Source organism: Anabrus simplex, chromosome 7, assembly GCF_040414725.1.
Source record: "Anabrus simplex isolate iqAnaSimp1 chromosome 7, ASM4041472v1, whole genome shotgun sequence".
NCBI lineage: Eukaryota > Metazoa > Arthropoda > Insecta > Orthoptera > Tettigoniidae > Anabrus > Anabrus simplex.
In genome coordinates this window covers 72,159,947-72,182,815 of record NC_090271.1, presented here as the reverse complement: position 1 = coordinate 72,182,815, position 22,869 = coordinate 72,159,947, and the positions used below count along the sequence as shown (strand labels likewise).

The window sequence follows — 22,869 nt, the reverse complement described above, 5'->3', positions numbered from 1 at the left end:
ATCCGGGAGATAGTGGGTTTGAATCCCACTGCTGGCAGCTCTGAAGACGGTTTTCCGTTGTTTCCCATTTTCACACCAGGCTATACCTTAATTAAGGCCACGGCCGCTTCCTTCCAAATCCTAGGCCTTTCCTATCCCATCGTCACCATAAGACCTATCTGTGTCGATGCGACGTAAAGCCACTAGCATTTCCTTTGTTTCGCCTATTTCCTATGTTTGACTTTTTTCTCTGTCCAACTAATTTTCAGCATCTTCCTCCATATCCATATTTCCATTGCTTGCAGGCGTTTTATATCCTGTTATGCTAAGACCCATGTTTTGCAACCATATAGCAAAACACTCCACACAAACATTTTGGCAAATTCTTTCCTAACTTTAATATTAATGTTGCTTGTCAGAAGCTGTTTCTTGTTACTGAAAGCTTGTTTACCTAGAGCAATCCTCCTCCTGATTTCTGTGGTACACTTGTTGTCCTGAGTGATAATGCTTCCCAAGTAGCAAAATTGACTTACTTGTTGTACGTTTTCATCATCTACCTTGATGTTTATTGATATTTCCTCAGTTGATTTCTTGACAACTAATACTTTTGTTTTCAAGGTGTTCAGTTTCAATTTTGATTCTTGTAGTGTTGATGTTAAAACTCGTAGCATTTTACTTATTTCAGCAGTATTCTGTAAGAAGGAATGAAGTCAGCTCCCAGACGAAACTATCTTTACATCGGTCTGTTTTCAGACCAACTTTGCTTTACAGGAGCGAAAGCTGGGTGGACTCAGGATATCTTATAAGTTTGAAGTAATAGACATAAAAGAAGCGAGAATGATTGCTGGTACAAACAGGTGGGAATAATGGCAGGAGGCTACTCGGAATGAGGAGATAAAGGCTATTTAGGAATGAACTTGAGGGATGAAGCTGTACGCATAAACCGGCTTTGGTGGTGGGGTCATGTGAGGCGAATGGAGGAGGATAGGTTACCTAGGAGAATAATGGACTCTGTTACGGAGGGTAAGAGAAGTAGAGGGAGACCAAGACGACGACGATGGTTAGACTCAGTTTCTAACGATTTAAAGATAAGAGGTATAAAACTAAATGAGGCCACAGCGCTAGTTGCAGATAGAGGATTGTGGCGACGTTTAATAAATTCACAGGGGCTTGCAGACTGAACGCTGAAAGGCATAACAGTCTATAATGATAATGTATGTGTATATGTATTTAGCTCTTCTGTTGTCATTGGTATGTTGAAGGCTCTGTATACCATGCTATAGTAAGCTGCTCTTTTATGTGTGTTGGGGTGAATGGAATTGTTTTTTATTGTATTTGAAGTATGTGTGGGTTTCCTGTAGATTTTGTTAGATAAATGTTTGTCATGTCTGGTTATTGTTAGGTCCAAGTAATTTAAGGTGCAGTTATTTTCAGTCTCTTTAGTGAATTTTATCTGGGGGTCCAATGTGTTGAGTTTGTCTAATATGGTGTTTGCATCGGTGGATCTATTGTCTGTAATTACAAAAATATCTTCAACATATCTGCACCAGAAGTATATGTTTTCTATTTTATTGATTGATGTATATTCTAGGTGATCTATATAAATTTCTGCTAGTATCCCTGAGGCAGGGGATCCCATAGGTAGGCCTTGTTGTTGGTATATGGTATCGTGGAATTTAAAGTAATTATTATTTATGGCAAATTCAAGTAAATTCATGAATTCTTCTCTTTCTAGGGTGCTCAAATTGCTACAGTGTTTTAGGTTGGATTCGCATTATTTCAATTGTTTGTTTAGAGGGAATGTTTGGATACTTGTTATATCAAATGAAGCAAGAGTGTGGTGTTGTTCAATTTTTAATTCTTGAGTTCTATTGCAAAATTCTATTGAGTTTAGTACTGTCTTGTTTGCTAAAAATGAGTAATGCTTTTTAAGGAATTTCTGAATGAACTGCGAAAGTTTATATGTTGGGCTAGCTCTGTAATTTATGATTGGTCTCGTGGGTATGTTTTCTTTATGTATTTTAGGGTAGGCTTTTGCGGTTCTTCCTTCTTGCCCCTGTCTGAGCATACCTTGCAATAAAGAGTAGCATTCACTTTTTTGTTCGTTGGAGGAACCTTTTCTGAAAAATGGCGAGCAATAGTCCTGTCAACACTGGGGGAGGGAGTAGGTTCCAGCCTTGAGATGTCTCCTCCTCCTTTAGCTGCTAACTGCGAACTGATCACTCTCATGTAATCCACAAGAGATATCTTTGATTTTGAGATCTCTCTATATAGAATGAAACCATTCACAACAGACATAAGGAACAAATGGAAGAAGAGCTTTTTCTACCATTTCATTGTCTTACATGCAAATGGGTAAGAACTGTTCAGTTGATCTGCTCTATCAACACCAGTTTTATTTATATTGTAATTGATGACTACATCAGGCTTTAGTTTCTGTACGACACCACCCTGCGATCTACCAGAAACAAGTGTAGTGGAAGCCTTATGTTTTGTTGAAAGGCATAAAACATCCCACTTGCTCTTCCACTTCACAGTAAGAAGGTGCCCTTTCCTCAAAAATATCATCTCGTCCTTCAATTTCTTTGTCTTGAACGTTGGTGGTAAACCCTTCCTGTTTTTCATGACATTTCCAACAGCCAGGGTTTTCTTTTGCCACAGCATATTCAGTAGGGAGGGGCTAGTATAGTACCTGTCCATATAAATACAGTGGCCCTTACTGAAAAACTGTGAGCATAATCTATCTACAAGAGCATGAATGCTGTTGTCAACATTCCCTGCGGATCCCGTATATATTTCACAATTCAGTATGTAGCCTGTTGCCGATTCGCAAAGTAGATACATTTTTATACCGTACTTATTGGGCTTATTCTTCATATAAACCCTAAACCCTACTCGACCACGGAAGGGACATATAGCCTCATCTATTGTTAGGTTCTCATACGGCTGAAAACTGGCAATGCATTTGTGCAAAAAAAAAAAAAAAAAAAAAAAAAAAAAAAAAAAAAAAAAAAAGTCCTGAGTTTATGTAGTGGGTCATGATTAGGTTCCCCCTTCTTGATGAAGGTGGCATTGTCATTTAGATGCAACATAAATAAAATTCCAGAAAAATCTATCACGACTCAACAATCTACTGGAAAATCCTGTCTGATAAAAGGGATCAGTAGACCAATAATCACTAAGTTTGGGTAGCTTCACCACACACATATGCAAAATTGTTTCAAAAAACCAATAAATTTCGTGAAGTTTTACTGCAGACCACCGGTGCCACATGGAATTTTCCTTTAGTTTGCCCTGACGTTTCATTGCTGCAATTGTTGTACCTGCATATCTGTTAGTTTCTGTTTTCATATTTTTGATCACATCGTCACTTAAAAAAATGACTGAAACAATCCATTTCGCCACTTCCCGCGCAAAACTGAGTAGAACCAGATGCCGACTGGAAGACAGGTAGCTGTGGTTGGTCATCTGTTTCTGACCATTCTTCATCAGGTTCAGATGATCTAGCAGATGTTCCCGGTAAGTATTTCTATCGTTTGTATTCGGAGTAAAATAATACAGCTAAACATTTACTTTCCAAAGTGACGTAATAAATAAACATCTTACCTGAACTATCGCTTGATATGTTATTCAGTTCCTAAGCGGGGTCGTCATCACTTTCATCCATCTCTGAACCCGCTTCTCCCGATAAAATATCCAAAATATCACTATCATTGAGCCGGCGTGAAGACATGTTTACACAGTAACAATTGACAGTGTGACAGACTTGGCGCGCCCAGCACACGGCACACCGAGTGCTTCGGTAGAGGTCACGGCAAGGAGAAAATATCCTGTTTATCGTTTCAGTTCGAAATTCCTGATAACTGCTGCATTCTAGTGGTTACTAGATGAACTGTTACCTCCAACCAAGGGACTGGAACTGTACGTGATACGTGCAGCTGGATATAAACACACGAGAAAATCCAGAAGCAGGAAAGTAGCGCGCCCGTATCCCGTAAGGGCATAGTGTTGAAAGTGTTAAGGTCTTCTTTCCCAACAGAAACATAGATTAGCTGGTAGTACCAAAACACATTTGATTCTTTTCTCCAGTCATTCTCATAATGATCTTGAAGCCATAGCACAAGTAGTTTAGGCATACGGGAACATTGTAATGAGCAACAGTGCGAAGATAATACTTAACACTGACGTGTTTTTGGGTTGTTGTCTGAGACTTGCCACTAGGACGACGTCGCTGAGGTTCTCAAACGTTTAGAAATAGTGCCAGGGTTTGGTCCTGAGTTTTAGTTTTCTTATCAAGTACTTTGTAAAATGTTGCACGGTTCTTCGCTAGGTCGGCATTTGTTACACTTCTGCATCCAAATTTTCATGTCTTGGAATTGTGAGTACAAGGGCGGTCTGGAAGTCTTTGCAGTCGTGGGTCAGAATCTTCATATTTCTTACGTATCTCATCTTTCCTCTCTGCTGTACACACACATGGATATTTCCTGTACCCCCTCTTTACATTTCCAACTTCTGCTTCCGTAATAAATTCTGAACAGATTATAAATCAGCACTATGCACAGTCGGATTCTTCGTCGACCTACTTACAGCCAAGACTGTGGCTGAACTAATGGCAGTGCCCTGTTACAATAATGTGCTCCAGAGTTGCGCGGGGTCTGGCAGGTGCAGTATCATTAGATGTTTGTTGGGATTGTAACAATACGCTCCAAACGATGTTGGGGAAGCCTTGCAAGATTAGTAAAATACATTGTTTGAAATACAAATGTTTCGAGCCATCTGAAAGCAATGGATTTATTGAGTTTTGATCACAACAAACATGCACATGGAGATATCAAGTTCTGATTAAAAACATCATATTCTGGTCGTATTTATGATGGAAAATTTTGAGTTTCATTACAAAATAGTAAAAAGGTTCGATGCAGCTCAAGAAACCAAGCATAATTCGACATAAAACAGGATTTTGAAATTTTTGGAGATATTGAGTTTTGAAAGTTAGCTCCTCATTTGCAGTTTCCAAAATTTTATTTAAATTGTGAGCAGGATTGCATTTTTGGCCTATGTTAATGAAAATGATTTCTATGTTAATTGCCCTTATTATTGAAGCAAAGAATTTTTAAATCCTGTTCAATGGAAGTGAAAGGTTGGTTGGATTCTGTTGCGTGGATACTCATGGTGAAATATTTTTTGTGTCTGGAGGCGTTTACTTGTTCTTTATGTCTATTAAAAAAGTTCTTCCAGTTTGACCAACGTTGCTTGCTGGACATGGGTTACAGTGTAATATGTATACCTAATATTTGGTATTGGTGTTGACTTTTTACTGGTTATAGAAGAGATTAGCATTGTTATTGATTGTTTATAAGCAATGTTGACATGTTTGTTAGGATTGTTTTGGTGTAAGAGAAAGTGGCATATTTGTCTGCTTTCTTTTTATTCTTTCTGAGCAGAATACGATTTTACTGATAGTCCTATCTATGAAATGTCTGCCAAAACCATTTTTACTTGCAGTAAAGTAGATGAGGTTGAGTTCTTTCCTTTGGTTCACGTGAGATAAAGGGATGTTAAAAGCTCGATAAATTAGACTATAAAATGTCGCTCCTTCTTTGAGAGACTTGACGAATGGTGTTTACGGTTTGGGTAGGATTCTTATACATATCAGAGAAAAGTTTATTCAAGCTGCTTTTAATGGTGAGGTCTAAAATGTTGAGTTATTGGTTTCAACTTCAGAAGTGAATTTAGTCCATGGGTCAACTGCGTTTAATTGTTCAAGGATATCACCGTTGATGTTGTGATCTATTAAAGCAAAAGTATTGTCAACATAACGCATCCAGAACGCAATTCCTTTGATTTTGTTATGAATCTTGGTATTTTGGAATTCTTGTAATTCGGGCTATTTGTATATTTAACTACGGGTCTTGTGGGAATGTCTGCTTTCTGCCATTATCGCTGAAGCCCGTAAGAAGACAATCTTGCTTGTAAAATTTACCATTAAAAGTGAAGTAAATGTTAGAAGTTACAAATTCTAAAATATTTAAGAACTCTTCATTTTCCTGTGTGCTTAATTTGCTTTGTTTCCAAAAATCATCCTTGATTATCTCTAAGAAGGTTTTGTGACCGGTATGTTGGAATACATTTCTTTTTATGTCAAAAGAATACATTTTATGATGTGGTTGTAAAACTAAGTTTGTGGTCAATTTACAAAATTCCTACAGAATTTCTAATTGAGCTGGTGTTCTCGAATTTATAATATTTGTAATTTTTTTTTTTTTTTTTAAGTTTGTGAATAAATTTAGAATTCTTGTAATTCAGGCTATTCATATAGTTAACTATGGGTCTTATGGGAATGTTTGCTTTCTGGACCTTGGGCAATGCTTTGGCTGTAGAAATACTGGGGTTGAAATTGATTAATTTTTGAGAATTGTAATTACTAAGAATGAAGAATATTTGTTTCGGTATTTGTTTTAATTTTTTTTAAATATTCTTGGTTGGATCTCGTTTAAACAATTTAAATGAATTTTCTGAAGAAAAAGTTTAGTTTTTTGAACAGGTCTCCTTGTTCATAATTACTGTAGCATTGCTGTTGTCCTCTTTCATTACTATAAAATCATTGGCAATTAAACTAATCAAATCATTCTGTTTTAAGGAATCTGTGGCCTTTTTCGTGAATAAAGGAGCTGTCGTTTTATTGATTTCAATTAGGTTGGAGAGTTTTCTTGAATATTGAATCTAATTTCTGTTTATCAATTGGCAATTTCTGTATAGCATTCTCAGCTTTGGCTGTAATGGCAATGGCATCTTTTAATATAAAGGCAATAGGCCTATTAAACTTAGATTCTTTTTCCAAGATGTTTATGTCAGAGGTGCTGAGTTGGGTGTCGGAAAGATTTATGACAAGGTCGTGAAACTCCATGTTTTACGAGAGAGACTCATTAGCATGCCTATTGTGGGAGGGCGAATTTTTACCAGATTTCTTATTGCGCATAAGTGTATTGAATTTGTTCTCTAGACTGGTCTGTTTCTTGGTGATTATATTGGCTATTTTATCAATTGCAAATTTCTGAAAGGAGTCCCATTCTAATGGGGTTAGGGGTTAGGGTGAACGAAGCAGACGGATGTGAGTGTTGAGTAGAAATTTAAGATACATTCAAAGATTCCACCTTTACAATAGTAACCTATGACCTTCGATGTTAGGCCCCTTAAAACAACAAGCAACAAGCCTTTACAATACTAACATTTTTTGTTTTTTGTTTAAATGGCAATTAACAAACGTCGGGACATGTTTCGTTCTTCCTGGTGGACATCATCAGCCAAAATACTTATAAGTAAAATAGTCAAATACACATTAAGCTACGATTCGGGTTACCAAATTAGTCAAGGTAAATTCGAAAGTTCGATAAGCCACGATATTTTAAGGGCATCGGATACTTGCCTTGCAAATACAAAGTGTCTAAAGTGAATACAGTACAGTAATCCAATGAATAAAGCACTTGCACAGGGGAGCCAGAATAGATTTCTCTTCGTCTTTGAATAATGTTTTTTTGTTTTGGTGCGTGAGGTTATGTGTGCCAGTGAATTATCAAAGTGCATTATTTGAAGACTGTAAAAGCACCTTGTTGGACACATTTTGGAATTCGTTTTATTTTTTATTTTTTTCAAGGCATTCGAAAGGTTTAACTCGTGGGTGGAAACATATTTATATGGTCGACTTTTCTTACACTCTGCGCGGAAACATATATATATATTTTACCCAGATATGCTCAGAGATGGCAGGAGCTGTTCTCTCAACTCTTCCGGTAAGGGAAATCCCCTCAGTATCTTGCTGAGTTTGTTCTCCTGTTTGTGGCAGTGACGTAATACATATGTTGCATGACGTAGTTATCTAGTGTGCGTACTTCTTACATATTTTCACGGTTTTCCAGTAAAATGCATCGTGAAAACGGATCAGTGATACAGACATAATGTCAATATTGGATGACACAGATAGCAACAGAGCGGACGACTGGATGGACGTGAGTAATAGCAATCCTGGGCCAACAAATATTATTCCCATTCGTAATATTGATCATGGGCCAATCATACCATCACACTTTGATACTGATACGCCCCCTTTAGAATATGTTCATCTATTTTTTGATGATGCAATATTTGATGATATTCTCAGTGAAACTAAATTACATAGGGACAAAAGGTAAATACAGACAACACCAACCACAAAAAAAAAGCAGAATGAGAAATTGGCATCACCCAACTTTGCGTAACATACGGGCATTTATTGGTGTGATCATCAACATTGGGCTTCACCTTTTATCAGATGTCAAAGAGTAATTTTCAACGGCCTAGGTTAACAAAATGCAATTTTTGAGTGATGTTTTCTCCCGGCATGAGTTTTTACTTATTTTCTGGTATCTCTACTTTGCTCATGCGGAAGGAAATATGCCTCTGAAAAAGAGTGAACGCATACAAGGTGTTCTAGAGAAAATTAGGAAAAAATGTATGTTATTTTATCAACCAGGTCCTGACGTCTCTGTGGATGAAAGCACAATTAGTTTTCACTTCCTGATGGACAAACACAAAAAATTAAACCAAAATATCATTGAAAGTAGTTTTTTGTACATATATTTCATAATAGCAGACTCCAGTGAACTACAAGTTAACCACTGTCACATCATAAAGTGGAGTGTGCCTTGTGCCGTTCTTCCAATGAAAAAATTGATTTTACGATTTTTATTTTTTCCTTCAAACCGTTTCAGATTTGGATTTCCACTCCTAAACAAGGTATGTGGTATATTTAGGCATATTTTTATGGTTTTAGACTGATGCTTACTTAGTAGAAAAACGCAGGGTATTTAACTTGGAAACTCGCATACCATTTGTTGATTTTAAGAAAGCCTTTGACGTAGTTAGCAGGAACAGACTTCTTAATATCTTAGCAGAAGATAATGTCCCACATTACTTAAGAGATAACGTATACAGTCGAACCTCCCTTCTGTGGACACCGTCGGTTCCGAGGAAAAATGTCTTTTCCGAGAGGTGTCCACTAAAATAAGTTTGAAAAAATAATCGAACATTTTAACGGCAAAGAACATCCACCTTAAATATAAGCATACATATCTTTATTTTTATTATTCTAAGTCATATCTGTGTTAGTATTTCATAGAGAGTTATTATAAGTGATTTTACATCATTTACAAGCATTACAGCTTCATGAAGTAATCGTGAAGCTTCGTCTGTGTAAATTTAGCATGTTTTCTTAACTGCGATATTCTCGAAAACGGAATAAAGTCTGTTAAATGGTTCCATAGTTCCGTACTCGTGGTCCAGCATGATACACAAATTCTTAAGCATATTTAGTCCCTGCTTCATTGTCAGAACTTCTTGTTCTTCTTCCGCCTCACCGTCATCGTCACTTTTCGTTCCTGGTTCGGCTCTGTAAAACAAGAAAAAGTTTTACTGTATTCAAAATTTTCCTTTTGTACGACTAATGAAGGCTGCTGTGCATAGCTAGAAATATTTACGAAGTGCAGTGAATTAAATGAAAGCTGAAAAGTTAGCTTAAAGGAATTAAAAGCTGTCTATCACAAGAAGAAAATGAATGAGGAGTTGAGGTGCAAACAAACATGGACCTTACGATACATGCAACACACAATTACTGTATAACTTGATAACACAGAAAGCTTACCGTAAAGTGCGTCCTGGATTCGGGACTGCCAGTCGCCCTCGAGATTGTCACAGCAAGGAATATTCTCTTCTTCCGCTTCAATATCATGCGTCAGTCCAGCTGTCGTTGCTAAAGTCTGAAGTTCATCATATTCATTTCGAACCTCTGCTTGTTCTTCAACTGTAGAATTAACGATGCTGCATTTTGCAAAGCATTTCCTGATTGTGATTTCGCTGACTGCATTCCAGGCTGCCTTTGTCCACGAAACTGCATTGCCAACATTGATCTTCTTCATCAAATCAAAAGCTGAGTCTGCTTCATCCATGTGTGCCACTAACGACCGTAAAACCCTCTTACGATAGTCTAATTTGAATGCTTGAATGATTCCTTGATCCAGTGGCTGAAGACGAGAAGTATTGGGTGGAAGGAAAAAGAGTTTTACATTTGAAAGCCGTATTTCTGGATGGCACGTAGCATTATCTAGCAATAAAATCACGTTACGGTTTAGGCTTTCATCTTGGAATCCAAAGCTAGGAGCCAATTCTCGAATATTGCTGACGTCATCCATGCCTTTTTATTTGCATGCCATTCAACACCAAGACAATTTAAGTCCATGTTTTTAAAGCACCTGGGTCTCAAGGATTTACCGATTATTAGAGGATTTTCCTTTTCACCGAGTGCGTTACAACAAAACATGATGGTGATTCTTTCGTTTGACATTTTCCGACCCTTGCAACTTTCATTCGGAAAAGTCAGTGACTTCTTCGGGATCGCCCTAAAGAACAGACCAGTTTCATCAACATTCAAAATGTCTTTCAGTTCATAACTATTCAAAATGTCTGGTAACCTATCTTTCCAGTCCGCTACTTCAGTCGCAGACACATCACCACCTTCTCCACAGACTGTTTTGAAACTAACGTTATGACGTTTTCTAAAACAATCTAACCAACCATTGCTAGCTACGAAATTCTCAACTTTCAGATTATTTGCGATTTCTCGATCTTTTTCTTGTAACATTGGTCCACTCACACACAGTTTCTTCACTCAAGCACACTTGAACCACTCATATACCGCAACGTTCACTTCTGAAAAAATTGACTCCCGCTTTCTTTTCACTCCTCGATTCCTATTTTCCTCCCACTCCTTTAAAATTTCAGTTCTATTCTTCACAATAGTGTTTATTTGAGTTTTCCCGCAGTAGAATTTTTCTATTTTCACCATTTTGGTCCGTATTGACTTATGTACAAATTTCTATAAAATAATTTTCCACCTTGTCAATACTTTATACACTTTATTCTATTTAATTACCGTACATGTACATGTTTCGAGAGCCTCTGCTCTCTTCCTCAGCGGTGCCAATACTAATTATCTTAGGTAATGCACACGACAACAAAAGGAAAACTAATGGACGTTCTGGAGAAGATAAATATATATATTGATCAGAAAAACAATAATGAAAACAACTTAAATGAACTATTAAATGAAGAAAATGCAATGTACAAATTGGCATACAATCTTATAAGGAAGGAAAGAAAGAGAGAGAGAAAGAAATAGTTCTGAGCCACAAGTACGCTTCCCCTCCACCCCCTACATTACGTAACCGGCAGCACAGCGACTAGTAGCAGCGAGCACAACAAGGTCATTGACAGCAGAGATTAGAACACGTTTTTTTTTTCAAACTAGCACAAATATATATTGAGAGCGAGGTTAAAATTTGACAACAAGACGAACTGAAGTAAGTGAATTCTCTGAACATCTAGATATCGTCTTTTTATACAACACGTTGCTAAAGGTTGGTTGTTAGTTTGTTTATTTAAGGAATTTGACGGTTAGAAACAACGAGCAGATCACCGCGCAACCAATAGCAAAGTAGCAACAAGGAGGGAAGGAGGACATATTGTTTGGATTCAGACAAACATCGCATCATTTCAATTTGCGGATAAATTAAAGGAATGAAGTAAGTAGACCTAAATGAAAATTCTCCAAATATCTGAGTCGTCGTTTTTCTTTTTCGTAAAAAGTCTCTAAATTTTAGTTTGTTTGGTTTTGTTTATTTTAAGGAATTGGAAGAGAGTAAGAGGAGAAAATTTCTGATTCATAAGAAGTCTAGAAAATTAAAGCAGACGTTAAGAAGAGAGAAGAAATATTTTTAAAAAATTACGTTCATAAATGTAGTTTATTAATTTAATTTACAAAGTGGCTATTTATTATTTGTTATTTTATAATTCAGGATAGAGATAGATTTTATAGAAGATGAAGAAAGAGTTACTATTTTCAGATATCAATAAGGACATAAATTAACGTAGGGATTAATTTAATTAGATTTTATCATTTATGATTGGTAAAATTCTGGTAAAATATGTGACAAATGACAATGTAAATGGGCAAAAGAAAAACTTAGAGTAATATTGTAACTAATTTAAAATTCATATATTTTAATATATAATTGAAATATGATACCAATGAACCATAGTCCTAAGATAATTAGTATTTGGCACCGCTGAGGAAGAGAGCAGAGGCTCTCGAAACATGTACATGTACGGAAATTAAATAGAATAAAGTGTATAAAGTATTGACAAGGCAGAAAATTATTTTATAGAAATTTGTTGAATTTTTTGGCAAGCTTTCTCACTGAAGGTCCCTTGCCACTTTCTATAATTGCATTTCTTCTTGCCTCGAGATCTAAACACGATCGTCCCTTGTTACTCATGTTTAACAGACAACTGAACTGCTACGGTATTTCTGTCTCACCAATTAGCGCTTGTACTGTGTTTTCCTTTTTAAGTTGAGTACCTGAGCTCGACCTTATCAGCGACAATCTGAGTTATGAATAGAATGATGCAAGAAGGGACGAAAATCCCCAGATAACTTGTGAGTCAACAGTCTCTGGCAGCATTTCTGGGCAATTAGAATTCTCGGAAAAGGCCTATACAGCACTAGGTAGAACTGCATTCCGATGTACACTCTCTCCCCTCGCACTCGAAATAGTACAAACATTCAAAAGGGATTTCCATATTTCTGAAGAATGGTTTTAAAAGAAAGGATGACATGTGGTCCAGCGTAATCAATTGTCCTGCAACGTGTAAAGTGTCCGCTTAAGTCAAGTGGACGGGACAAATGGCGATGTCCGCTATCAGGAGTTTGAGTTGTCCGCTTAAATGAGGCCAATTTAACACTTGTCTTATGTAAAATAAAATCGGTTCCGAGGGAAATTGTCCGTATAGGCAGGTGTCCGCTGAATAAGGGTGTCCATTAGGACAGGTTCGACTCTACAACATGTATAGTGATAACCTTATTGCAATAAAGTTAGGTAATCATCAGACTGAACGGGAACCGATCAGAGGTGTGAGACAAGGTTGTGGACTTTCTCCTTTGTTATTCATAATCTATATGAACAACATAATGCAGGAATGGAGGCATGAAAGGCATGGATCAATCCTAGTCAACAGATATCTCGCACATTTTGATGCCATACTCTTTGCTGATGATGTTGCATTGGTAGCACCACAAAAGAGCAAAATAATGTCCTTTAATGGGAAAGACCCTATTCCCAGTAAAATCTGTTTAGATAATAATATTTTAGAGTCAACAAATTCAATTATCTGGGATACAATTTATCTTACCAAAAAATAACCAAATTTACCAGAACAACAGGAATCGTAAATCATATTGTGAAGCCATCTCTTGTCCAAAACCACACTCGCCTACGTCTTTATAAGACTTTAGCCAGACCAACCCTTTGCTATGGCAGTGAGGCATAGACACTAAGAACTCAAGGCATTTCCAGAATTACAGCACATGAAATGACGTTCATGCGCAGAACAGCAGGCTATACAAAATGGGATCATATAAGAAATGAAGATGTGCTTAAGGGACTGAATGTGAAACCAATAATCAATTCTATGATTACCAAGAAAAATGTAAACGTCACGTTCAAAGGATGGAATCTGGAAGACTACCAAAGGAGATCCTACGCTATCAACCAAGAGGACAGAGACCTATAGGACGTCCAATGAAGTGATGGAAAGAAAATGCTAGACCGTAACGGGTCACATGGTTGGAAGGATGATGATGACATATCCTCTCCTGCCCAAATGCCAACCTCACCTTCCTGGGATGAACAAATTTGTTGGCACAGATGAGGCCCTTTTGACCGACTGAGTCACGGCGGTATAACCGTTACATCAGTTACGGAGGAAATGCTGTAATTTCAGCTAGTCCTTCAGGCTAGCAACCCATCGGAAGGACATTAGATTGCTTTCAAGTCTTGCGAAAAAAAATTGCAAGACTGTAACGGGACACATGGCCCAATATTTGGAAGGAAGATAATGATGATATTAAATTTCCAAAAATTTTGCATGCATTTTTATTTTTTATTTTCTTAGCTGCCTACAGCCATAAATAAACGCCGTCCACGAAGGGTTAAACTGTGAATCAAGGTTATTGCATGCATTTATGGGTCTTATAGAATATTTTGAGATGCAGCAATGGTTCGTATTTCTGAATTACGAGTTGGCGGTTAATTCAAAATCACGTAATTCGATTCAGATTTCTACATCCCAACGACTTTGAATTAACGAGGTTTTACTGTATTTATGAGAGTTGCATTATTTGTTTTTCACTATTTCATTCCCTTTTTATTTTTTGTACTTCCAGCTCCACAAAGAACAATGGAGAAAGTAAATCCTGTAATGAAGATAAGACTGAGAAGATTGAAACAAATGAACAGTGTGATTCTGGCCAGAAGGAGGACAAGGTATTGTATCTAGTTGTCAAATGTTGTTTAGAAATGGATATGCATGTGGTTGTATTCTAATGTGGCAATCCTCTCAGCTAATGAGGATGATGATTATATAATTTTCTCATGCTTGGACAAATTCTTGTGTTCAAATTATTCTTTCCCAAGATAGCAAGTATGATCCCAGCTGAAGCCTGCAGAATTTAAGGTTGTATAACTGTAAGAACAGGCTTCTGGCTTGTGTGATAAAATTCTAACATGTCATATCTGTTCAAATCTGTAGTAATTAAAAGGATATTAAGTACATTGTGCTGTACACTGGAACCATGTTAGTACATTTTTGAAGGAACTGAAAAATTTGGACTTTAAAAGGGAAAATGTACTACTGGAAAATGTAATACTGTATTTAATAACGTATAAAAAAGAATGCAGCTTAGACATGCACGTTAAATCACCGACCTTAATAATTAGTTTCATGCGCTACTACAGTCACCACACAAACATAGGTTATCAGTAACTTATACGATGAATAAATAACGTAAAAATGAAAATAATCACCTGTATGCTATAATGTATTCCAACTATGACACATTACATGGTGCAGAATAATGTGTTCCTACTACTGCACATTACACAGCTTTTAAAAACATAATCAGAGTGGATTGCTTTTTCTTATGTCCAGATTTACATAGAACCAAATCCATCTTTGTCATAAAGCCATTAGCATTGTTATCATCAACAACAAAATCTTTTCCATTGTGTCGCACATTGTCCATTGCTTCTAGAGCTTTTGCAAGTATAGGCACTAGTTTGTCATCTTCTTCACTTTCTTCTTGATGCTAATTTGCCATCTGTTGATCAAGAATTCCACCAGTCATCATAGACTGACAGACCACAACACTGTCATCAGTCTGTATAAGCATCAAAGCTTACATTGTTGTCTTCGCCTGTTATCTGTCGCCATTCATCAGTCGTTGCAAGTTTTCTGTTTAATGTCAAAAATTTCATTTTTGGTCCGTATTGAAACGAAATTTACAATCAAAGATAAAGGTAGGATTTTCCACCTGTTTAATACTACAAAATAGTGAAATTATTAAAACATCACATTTTTGTTGTCATTTTTTGTACCGGTTTTGGCAACTTTATTTGCCATCATCAGCTTAGGAGATTGTTGCAGGACATTTTTTAACTACATAAGTTTTACGGTATATACGTAATTGTAAATAACATAACTTATTTTAGAAGGTTCTGTTTATGTACATACATATGTAGCTATCAAAATGTCCTGCAACAATCTCTTAGGCTGATGATGGCAAATGAAGTTGCCAAAACCGGTACCAAAAATGACAACAAAAATGTGATGTTTTAATAATTTCACTATTTTGTAACATTGAACAGGTGGAAAAACCTACCTTTATCTTTGTAAGTTTTCTGTCCACAGGCACTATGTGAACCACAACACCACCAAAGAAACCAACCATGTTTTAAAAAAAAGAAGTTCTTGATGGTGTTCAGTTCAACTTCAACTGACTCCCAGGCACGTTTTTCAAAATGCATCACTTCCAGTACTGTTGTTTTCTGTGTAGTGGCTTGAAGAGATGCCAACTGCTTCTGTACAACCGCAGTTCCTATATTTTGTTTCATGTATTTGTTGATGCCCTCATCAAGCGGCTGCAGGTGACTAGTGCAAATAGCCGGATGTTTTGCATACTTTAAGAGCTGGCATGTTGAAATGAACACTGGTAAAAGAAAGCGGCTACAGTGATTTACAGTGAGTAAGAAAATGGAATGTTACTGCTAAGGCAGGATGAAAGTACAACATGAATGAAAGCATTTGCCAATGAAGATGTTTTAGTAGGTTATTATTTATCACTGAAAATTATGTCTTACAAGATACTCTTTATTTAAAGTTCTTAATTTTATTTAATCAAAATTAACTTACATTTACTGTATTTACTTGCATATTAGACCCCCCCTCCCTTTTTTCCCACTTATACGGTCCAAAAAAGTAAAGGGAGTCCAATATGCGATCTTAGTTTTGTGCAGTGAACGCACAACTTCGACAGGCTGCTCAAGAGCTATAAATTGTACATGTAAATGTTCTATGATATTCTTCAACAAATTTGTGAATGTATTTGAGTTATACTGGCTGTAAAAGCTATTTACGTAGGAAGGCAGTATTGAAAATGTAAAAAGAAAATAAATGGTGAACATGACCATTAGGCCTACCCTAAAGTAAATATAGTCAGTTTTAGTTACTCATATCACATTATTTGTTTCATCTCATTAATTCCTCTTATGAGCTTGACGTCAGGAAGGGCATAAGGTCGCAAAAACTTGTCTCACTTCATGCTCGACCCCGTAGAGAAAAGGTATATGGGTATCTTGTCATATTACGCATTATTGATACATAAGAATGTAATGGCCAGTCATTTTTCTCTGTCAGCTGAGCAGTAGGCCTACCAAACAGTAAACCTGATCATTGCTTTCATTTGAGTTATCATCTTGTGTCGCCAACTTCCCTGTAGATGTTAATGTTCTACAATATTCAACAAATTTATGAATGTATTATACTGGCTACAAAAGCTATTTTCCCGTCCACCGATCAAACAGGCTGCTCAAGATTCTAAAACCCCATATTGAAGTGAGAATTATTTCTTTGGGTCTAGCCGAGTCCATCACATGCATGTTTATTTTTTGGAACCAAACCACAGATCAAACAAAGCGTCAACTTCACATGACATTAAGACTCTGCAGCGTATTTTTGACAAGATTAAAGAACTAAACACATATACAAGCTTGACAGACCACCATGTGTATAAAACAAAGGAGTCATAGTCATTTTTAGAAGGATTTTATACTAAAGTGCAATATCATCATGTACCATATTTTATTTAATATTCATCTATGCAGGTGTTACAGTGTGTTTTAAAATTGTTTTAAGGTTGTTTGTGTTTGCCTGATTTGACTCGGCTGATGATGGCATGAGCTAAGTGCCGAAACTAGTACCTCATGTGAACGACGTGTGATCAGTTCACATTAATAAATATCTTTGTATTGAATAGGAGGACCCCTAATAATTTCAATTATTGTAATCCCACTTCAGTACGGATCATAAAATTTCTAAATACTGTATCTACTTCCCTGCTATCGGCGTTTTGTCATTCCAAATCGCATCCCCTTCACTGCCATCTCGTCAGTCTTGCACTGCCATCAAGAGCATTCGAGGTCCCATGTTTTTTTAACTTTTAAAAGTAGTTTCGTTTCTGACTATACGGTCCAAATAGTGAGAAATCTATTCCCAGATGGTTTCTGGAGATGGTCTCTTGATATTCCCCATTGGTGTATGTGTAGCAGAAACCACTCCTGAATAAAGCTGTGCTGTAGAAAGCATTGTGACAGGAAGCTGTTGAAAGCCAGGCCCTTATTTTTAAGTATATGTTCTCTACATTTATCACATCAGAATTTACCTAAATAGCTGTAAATGAGATAAGAGAGAGACCACATTGTTTAGGTTATGTATGTTATAAAGTGCTCGGATAGTGCCATAAGTTCCATGACGGAAAGAATAAAAATAAATAACAAGAAAATTTGCCGCATTTATTGATATCTACAGGTGTGACGGTAATACATTTTATTCTTATAATGTTTAATTACGTACATTCATTGTCTCCATTTTTTTTTTACTAACGCATAGTATGTTTTGTTTGGCATCTCCGAAAATCATTAAAAGTGGGGACGTAAAACCATTATTATTAGTATTTGTTAGGCATGATGGCGGGCAAGCAATCGTTACGATAGGATTGTTTTAATCACGTTTTAAACCTACTTCTCTCCAAAAAATATGTATATTGGCCCAAGTTGCAAGATATTAAATGTTCACTTTGTTACTGATCTCACCTGCTATATTAACAGCAACAACCGTGAATATTTCTTAACTAAAGTAAACTCGTTTCCTCGTCCCGAGGTGGTGCAGCTCTTTTTAGACACGCCCTCAGTGGAGGGGAGTTGCATGCACCATTTTTACCGCATATCAACCTTTTCGCCATTAGTAAATCTCTGGCACTACAATACCAGTAATTAAACTCAGGCTCCCAAGAACGGCAGCCAATTGTGCTAACCATTACGCTGGCGTACATTCTTAACTACAGAACACGGACATATAGCATGACTGATTCGTGCTTGTAATGTGCGGGTCGGACACGAAAGTATTCACCTATTTGCGCGACGTCATCAGAGCTGCAGTAGGCCAATGCTATGGAAGCGGACATTTCCTAATTAAGAAAAACAGATGTCCCGCATGGCTTTGACGCATTTTCATTGCATGAGTCGTACGGACGAAACTATTCACAAATTTGAGATGTCATCAGAGCTGTAGTAAGGCTTGTGCCCGCTTCGAAGTGGAATCATTGTTCTTCTCTGAAGAATTACGTCAGTGGAGGGTCTTGTGTGTGAGATTTATATTTTTCATTTGCACAGTTATTGCCTGCATCCGCTGCAACAATATTCAGTGTTACCCTGTTATTACATTCCCATATTCAGTGTTTTCCTGTCATTTACAACATACTTTGTTCATCTCCTCAGATTTCATATTAAAATCCTCAAATTTACGTTTGCAACATTTTAAACTTCCCACCATTTACACCTCGTCAGTCTGTTCAAGATTTGAGGGCGGGGGGTCGAAGTATAATGGTGCTGAAGTTAACCTAAAACACTTTTAGGGACCACGGCATGATTATCAAATCAAACAACCCTGGTCTGGCTCTTACCACAGAAACACTTTCCCTATCGGCTACCCATGCAGTGACGTTTAACATGCCCATGTTCATTCTTTGAGAAGCTACATTAGTGAACAGTCTTGATGTTATCAAGTGATTCAGTGTTCATCTTGCCAGACTTTGTTAGTTTGTGGTTATTGTTTTACATTTACTTACTTTTGTTGTTCCAGATGTTATTGTTGCCGATTCTTCACATTTATTTTTGTTATTTGTTACAATGGTGAAAAACAGAGAGTGCATAACATTGGGAGCTTCACAGTGTGGACCGAACTCTTAGAAAAAGGAAATGTGTATCATATTCAAAATATGAGGAATTATAATAAATAGTAAAAAGTAAGTTTGAAACTTCAAGATCTGCAGTAGATGGAATGCTCTTAAACGAAAGGGCGCATGAAGTGGCAAACATTCGTGGCATCGAAAATTTTCAGCGTGTCCAATGGCTGGATTGATTGATTTAGGAAATGTATAACTTAACCTATAAAATAGTTTGCGTAGTATCGCGTGCAGTTAGTGATGAAACTGTGTGTGCCGTTTTTCACCATTGTAACAAATAACAAAAATAAATGTGATGAATCAGGAACAATAACATCTGCAACAACAAAAGTAAACGTAAAACAATAACCGCAAAATAATGAACTCTCCTCTATTTACAATATACCACGTACCTTTTAGTTATTCTTCTCGTTTTGTTGCACCAACACAGATAGGTCTCATGGCGACGATGGGATAGGAAGGGCCAAGAACTGGGAAGAAAGCATCCGTGACCTCAATTAAGGTACATTGTTTGTCTGATATGAAAATGAGAAACCACAGAAAACCATCTTCAGGGCTGCCAACATTGAGGTTCGAACACACTATTTCCTGAATGCAAGAAACGGGAATCTGATTCTGTATCTTGGTATTGTATTACCCCACCCTGTTTAGTGAAGCCTGATCAGACCCGTCGTGGCCTGCTGTCCTTACGGTGGTTAAGGCTGTTCTAGTTGGTCCTGCCCCACTTTTTGAGAGCAGCCCTCTTGAGGTCGGCCATGATTAGAGGTGGATTCGTTCGTCATCGCTCTGCCTGTTTTAGCATATCCTAGGCACGTTTAATTGGATTCATTTCCAGAGCCACTCTTGGTCAGTCCATCCGATGGATGTGGGCCTCCTTGAGGAAGAAATTTACAGGATTGGAGTAGTGGGGACGTACGTTGTTATCTTGCAGAATGAATCTGTCGCTGAAATGTCTGTATGTTTGAACAGTGGGTCCGAAGATTCTGTTCCGATATTGTGTAAGATTCGTATTGCCCTCTGCGACGATGGATGGCGTCGGACGTGCATATATAATGCCACCTCTAAGCATGGCTGATCCTTTTTCCTGTTGGGGTGGCATATAGGACTCGTCTTTCTTTACCTAACTCGCTCCAAACCCTCCTCCAACAACCATCCAGTGTCAGACACTTTTGGCACTCGTTTGTAAAGCGGGCCCTTTGCCACTCTTTCAGAGTTCAGTCCAAGTGCTCCCTTGCCCATTTGTGTTGAGGTATACATGCAGATGCTCGCCATGGAACTAGTGTAGGTGGTCCTTATGGAGACTATTTCTGATTGTCTGCATAGACACAGCCCTACCAGTTGCCTGCCGTAAGACATTACGCATTTCTCTTGCGTTGTCTGCCGGGTTCCTGCGAGCTGACGGTTGTCAGCTGCTGTTATTAACAGTGGACGACCACTGCGAGGACAATCTTCAACATTTTGTGCCACACTTAGCGACTATATGTGCTGACAACATCACTGTAGTAAACACCAACCAGGCTGGCAATTGCCCTCATAGATGCCTTGCCGACAGTGTCACTATGCTTGTACAGTCAAAATAATAACTAAACTTATATTTTTGCTCTTTTGCTCAGGATAATCTTTAAATACGGAAGGAAAAACATTTTGTTTCAATTACCTTATTTTTAGTTCGGGACAGTAATCTGTTTCAGCAAAATGCAGTCTACACACATATTATGTTTTCAGTTCATTTTTTTGAACAGAACTGTCCCGTGGCACTTTTTTTTTTAAACCATTTCTGTCTTCGGTCTGCATCACATGGGAATTTGTGGTTCGAAATGCCTCTACTTTTGTAACATCTGCAAGCTATAGAAATTATTAAATGTATAAATGGTGACTAAAGTAAGTATAAATAACAAGACTAATAATTAATTTTGTAGAGCCTTGAGCAACTTCCTCTCCCAAGGCGACGGTCATCAGGCTGACGAAGCGCCAGACTTACTTTACAGCCTTACCTATTGTTTACCCCTGAAATTAAACTTGGGTAGCATGCCAGGTTCATCCTTACTCCACCAATAAAATATTTACCACGAGTTTCGCTACACCAATTTACTCCCAAAACTATATTAAAGCAAAACATAAACCAACAATTCTCATCACGTGATGAAACCAGTATAAATCTACACAAACAACATCTACAAACTATATACTACAACTGTACATAATTCTGAAGGCCAAGCTTCAAACTGATTATCCTACTGGTATGAAGATAGTCCCTTCCTAACCTTAAATATATTAGCGCAATGGCATCATCACCGTGGACTCTTACCACATGTCATAACTGTACCAAAAAAAAAAAAAAACCAGCCACCTCACTATACTCTGTTACTAAGCCATGAACATCCACCATGTAAAATGTCTGCTGCGGGATTAATAAATAACGACAAGCATGTCGTATTATTCAAGGAATGAGCAAGTATTAAACACTTCGGCTATGTCGTAATTAGTTCTGTGCACAACATATTGCCACCAAATTACACATATAACAGACTGCGCACAATGTGCATTTCCTTGACGAGGAATCCATAGCCTTACTCACAAAAGAACACCATGTAGCATCTTCCACCAACTGCTCATTGGGAATGTGAATTAACGAGTACTGCACTCGTTATGACTCGGTAATAGTGCAGTATTGCACCCGTGAAGAACTTGCACAGCAAAGACTTTGCCGTGGCAGTTGTCTTCAACAGCAACCTCAGTATCAGTGATCAGTAACCGCAAACTCGTGCACATTAAAAATAAACTCATATAGCACGCACGCACAATGTTTTGTCCATCACTCCATAACAAGCAAGCTGAGAAACTTGTTGCACGCACACACATATATAGGCTCGTTCCATGGGGCGTAGCGTCTACTAAAATCCACAGGAAACAACGCTACCACTGCCACATCTTCAAGCATCTCTTGGTCAATGCAACTTCGTTTGAAATCGGAGCTTTCAGATCGGTTACCAAGCTGCCGATCCACAAATGGCGAACTTGCACATTTGTCCACATTGATGAATTTGCATCTTCAGCATCCAATTCTCGGCCTAAGCCCGGGTTTCTAAACCACATGTTGTAACACTTCGAACTGACTTCAACCGTCTTTCCCTATGTAGCCACTGTTTTCCGTATTGCACAATTCTTGAGCAACCTACACTGCCATGGCATGTGCAGACACTTACACAAATTAAAGTTAAACATATACAAAATTCCCTACTACAAATCCTTCTTATAATATTATGTTTTTACATTATAAATGATCAAAATTACATGATTTTCATGACTTCAATATTACAAACTATATTATGAAATTTTCCTAACCTAAAGATTTGGGGATCGTACATTCGTACGTTACACTTTTCCCGATCCTCCTTTTCTAATATGGCACACAGCAATAAACCATCGTGTAAATAATACGGTGG

At 37.5% G+C, this 22,869-nt stretch overlaps 1 protein-coding gene across 5 annotated transcripts in view; it reads left to right on the top strand.

The window, feature by feature from the left end:
• Positions 1-22,869, top strand: part of Acn (Acinus) — a 333,736-nt gene that overhangs the window by 129,082 nt on the left and 181,785 nt on the right. For all 5 annotated transcript variants that reach the window (XR_010860744.2, XM_067151131.2, XM_067151132.2 and 2 more), the window contains one exon: positions 14,291-14,390. Coding sequence is in view for 4 of the 5 variants with exons in the window: in XM_067151131.2 (XP_067007232.2) it covers positions 14,291-14,390 (100 nt within the window). In the remaining variant the exon portion in view is untranslated. The remainder of the gene's footprint in view (positions 1-14,290; positions 14,391-22,869) is intronic.